Raw genomic sequence first — 3,008 nt, forward strand, 5'->3', positions numbered from 1 at the left:
GAAAAACCCTTACCCCTTCCCCACTTCCCCCTAAAAAATTTTAAAAACCCCCGGGGGGCTTTTTTTTTTTTTTTTTTTTTTTTTTTTGCAAGGTGTCTGTGTGTGTGTCTGTGTGTGTTTCCATTTTGTCAGGCGGGTGTTCTCGTCCGTGTAGCTTTCGGAAATCTCCCAGAGCCTACAAGGCCAGCTTCAGCATCAGGAAGGAGACAGCGGTCAAGGCAGCCGATGGTCTGGCTCTGCGGGGGCCTGAGTTAGGTTTGACCACCCTTTTACTCCCTGGGATGATACTGGTCGTGAGCTGTGGCCAGGCAGAAGCGGGAACGGAAGCAGAGAGAAGGAGAAACGAGTCAGTAGGGCTGGGATCAGGCAAAAAAAAAAAAAAAGACTCTGAAGTGGAGCACTAAGGCCCCTGCCCTCCTGGTCACCCAGGGGACCCTCTTCGCAGAGCCCGGCTTCCATGGAGCTGGGCTGTGCCTCAGCTGACTACTCGGGGTACAAGGCAGCAGCCCCCAGGGCAACGGGCTACTCTCCCTGCCTGGCTGATGCAGACCAGTGAGGATGGGGATGGTATAAAGATCTAAAGGAAGAAAGTCCCGGGGTCCACAGGACCTGCTGCTGGAGAGAGGAAGGGAGGGGAGGCGAGGGGTGAAGAGAGAAGCTCCGTTCTCTGGGTTCCTAAGTTTGTTGGAATCCCTCCTCCGTGGAGGAGACAGTGCAGCCTCCTCCACGTGGAGGAATCCCTCCTCCACGGAGCCTCCGCTGCACACCCCTGTCTGAACTCTCCCTCCTTCTGCAGACTCTTTCACTAACTTTTCTTCTCCTCTAAGTTATATATATGCTATACATATACACAGTCACAGACCTACTCCTGTGCTGGGGCTCCTTCAAGGAAGCGCCCACGTCCTGTGCCATCATTCCACCTCCTCAATGTCACAGAACCAGCACAGAGCAGGCTGCTAGGAACACCTGTCTTAAAGAGTCAGGAAGGCTTGCCAGGACCTCTGCTCGGAGCAGCCTCCTGCGTCTCACCCAAGAGACAAGTAAGGGCCCTGGCTGCAATATCTACACCCACACACCCTCACCCCCAACAGAGTGAGCACCTACCCAGGTCCAGGTGGGCCAGAAGCTCAGCCAGCCCAGACCATGCAATGGAATCTGGGAGCTTCAAGTCCAAGGCACTCCTGGAAAACAACCCACTCTGGCCCAGCCCCCGGCACTCACCACCCCTCAGGCCCTCACTCACCTCTGTGAAGCACATGCTTAACTCTTTGGAGTTATTGGCCTTCAGCCCCTCCTCCTGTGGGAGAGAAGGCGCTAGTAAGGATGGATCACCAGGGCTGGGTCTCTGACCGGGCTTTGTCCCATGACTCAGATGAGACGACACATTCCGTGGCCCTGCCGTCCACCCCTGACATCACAGTGTACACGCAAAGAGCCCTGGCAGCACAGAGACCTTTGTCCTTCTCTGACACTCTCAGTGGTTAGGGCTCTTGAAGAAGGGAGTTCTAACTCTGCTCTCCAACTTACAGCCTAATAAAGTAATAAGCCACTCCTGGGTCTGTCTACCATACTCAGAGTTCCTCTTGATGAGGCAGGGACCATGTTTTCTTTCCTCGTATAACAGCAGCTCAATAAATGTTATACTCAGTTACTGTTTGTTAACCATCATTCATTAACGTGTCTGTGAATGAACGAATGCCACAGATCACAACTAGCATCCCAGTGCCAGCTCCAGAAAAATCATGAGTCCTCATTGGGCTCATGGGGAAGAGAGCTGTGATTGATTAGTGATGTCTGACACTGGGGCAGGTTAGGCGGACATCTGGCCATGGTGCCAGGTGTTGGCTGTTCCATCCTAAACAGTTGTATGGCACCTGGGAGCTCTGTGGTCCAGGTGAGGAATGAGGAAGGAAAGCTGGCTTGGTGATGACTCCAGGGTTTTCCACCCCTGGCACAACCACCTGGATGAGGACCAGAGGGTATGTGTGATAAGCAGCCCTTTGCTGTCTTCATCATAATAGTGATCCATGGGAACCAGCTGGGAGATCTGATGTTTCTAAACTGGCCTCAAATGGCTCTGGCCACCAGAAGCACCTGGGAAGCCCAAGAAATTATGCCTAAACCACTGCTCTTGGCCAGAGGTATTAATGATGCCTTGAACATCACAGGCAATCTACCACCCAGGGTATCTGGTCAGCTAAACAAGGCCCCAGCTGTCACACAAAGGCCCCAGCCAAGAGCAGAGTCACTACCGAAGGTAGAAATGTGATCATGGGGACAACGAGTGCAGCCAAGACAGAATCAGGGACTCAACCAAGGAGGATCCTGTATAAGACCTCAGCACCAGTGACTCTGGGTGCCAAGATCTAGCCCGGCCAAGCCACCAACCTGCATCCCTGCAGAAGGGTGTGTGTTTGGATGCCCTTGCGGACCCAAGGACTGGATTCCACTGCCCAGGACCAAGTGCAGCTCCAGATAGGGCTGTGGGAGGTCACTGCCTGATGGAGCCTGCCCACCCCACCTCAGAGGCTGCACTGTCACCATTAGCTTACACCTGACTGCCCCCCACCATCCTCACTTGGTCACCTCCCTGAGCAACTCCCAGCCCCAGCTAGGTCCCCACCTATGACATCTGTAGCCTGTCAGGGTCTGTGCCACGCAGCCCAGCACCTATATTTCCTGGCAGCCTTTCCAGCTCTAACTGTTGCAGGTACAGCAGCCGTGTCTCTGCCCCCTCCAGGGTCCCCGTCTTCTCCCTGGCGCCCCCTCCCACAGTGCTTACTAAACAGGAGGCTGTGTGGAATCACAGGCAGACAGCTGGAGACCCCGGTCCTCCCCCCTACCTCAACCAAGAAGCTCCATTTTGACTTGTTTTATATGTTGGAGTTATATACAGAATTATTTTTAAAAATAGTCTGTGGCGGGCTTCCCTGGTGGTACAGTGGTTGCGAGTCCGCCTGCCGATGCAGGGGACACGGGTTCGTGCCCCGGTCCGGGAAGATCCCACA

At 54.2% G+C, this 3,008-nt stretch overlaps 1 protein-coding gene across 3 annotated transcripts in view; it reads right to left on the reverse strand.

Moving 5' to 3' along the window:
- Positions 1-76: 76 nt before the first annotated feature.
- The window catches only part of GFRA2 (GDNF family receptor alpha 2), a 105,483-nt gene continuing 102,551 nt past the window's right edge, over positions 77-3,008 (reverse strand). For 2 of the 3 annotated variants that reach the window (XM_007450550.1, XM_007450549.1), the window contains 2 exons: positions 1,244-1,297; positions 78-298 (listed from right to left, as the gene is read on the reverse strand). In XM_007450550.1, the coding sequence (XP_007450612.1) occupies positions 176-298; positions 1,244-1,297 (177 nt within the window). In that variant the 3' untranslated portion in view covers positions 78-175. Of the gene's footprint in view, positions 299-1,243; positions 1,298-3,008 lie in introns of all 3 variants that reach the window. The other variant, XM_007450548.1, reaches the window with a different exon arrangement.

Source organism: Lipotes vexillifer, unplaced genomic scaffold (genome assembly GCF_000442215.2).
Source record: "Lipotes vexillifer unplaced genomic scaffold, Lipotes_vexillifer_v1.1 scaffold567, whole genome shotgun sequence".
NCBI lineage: Eukaryota > Metazoa > Chordata > Mammalia > Artiodactyla > Lipotidae > Lipotes > Lipotes vexillifer.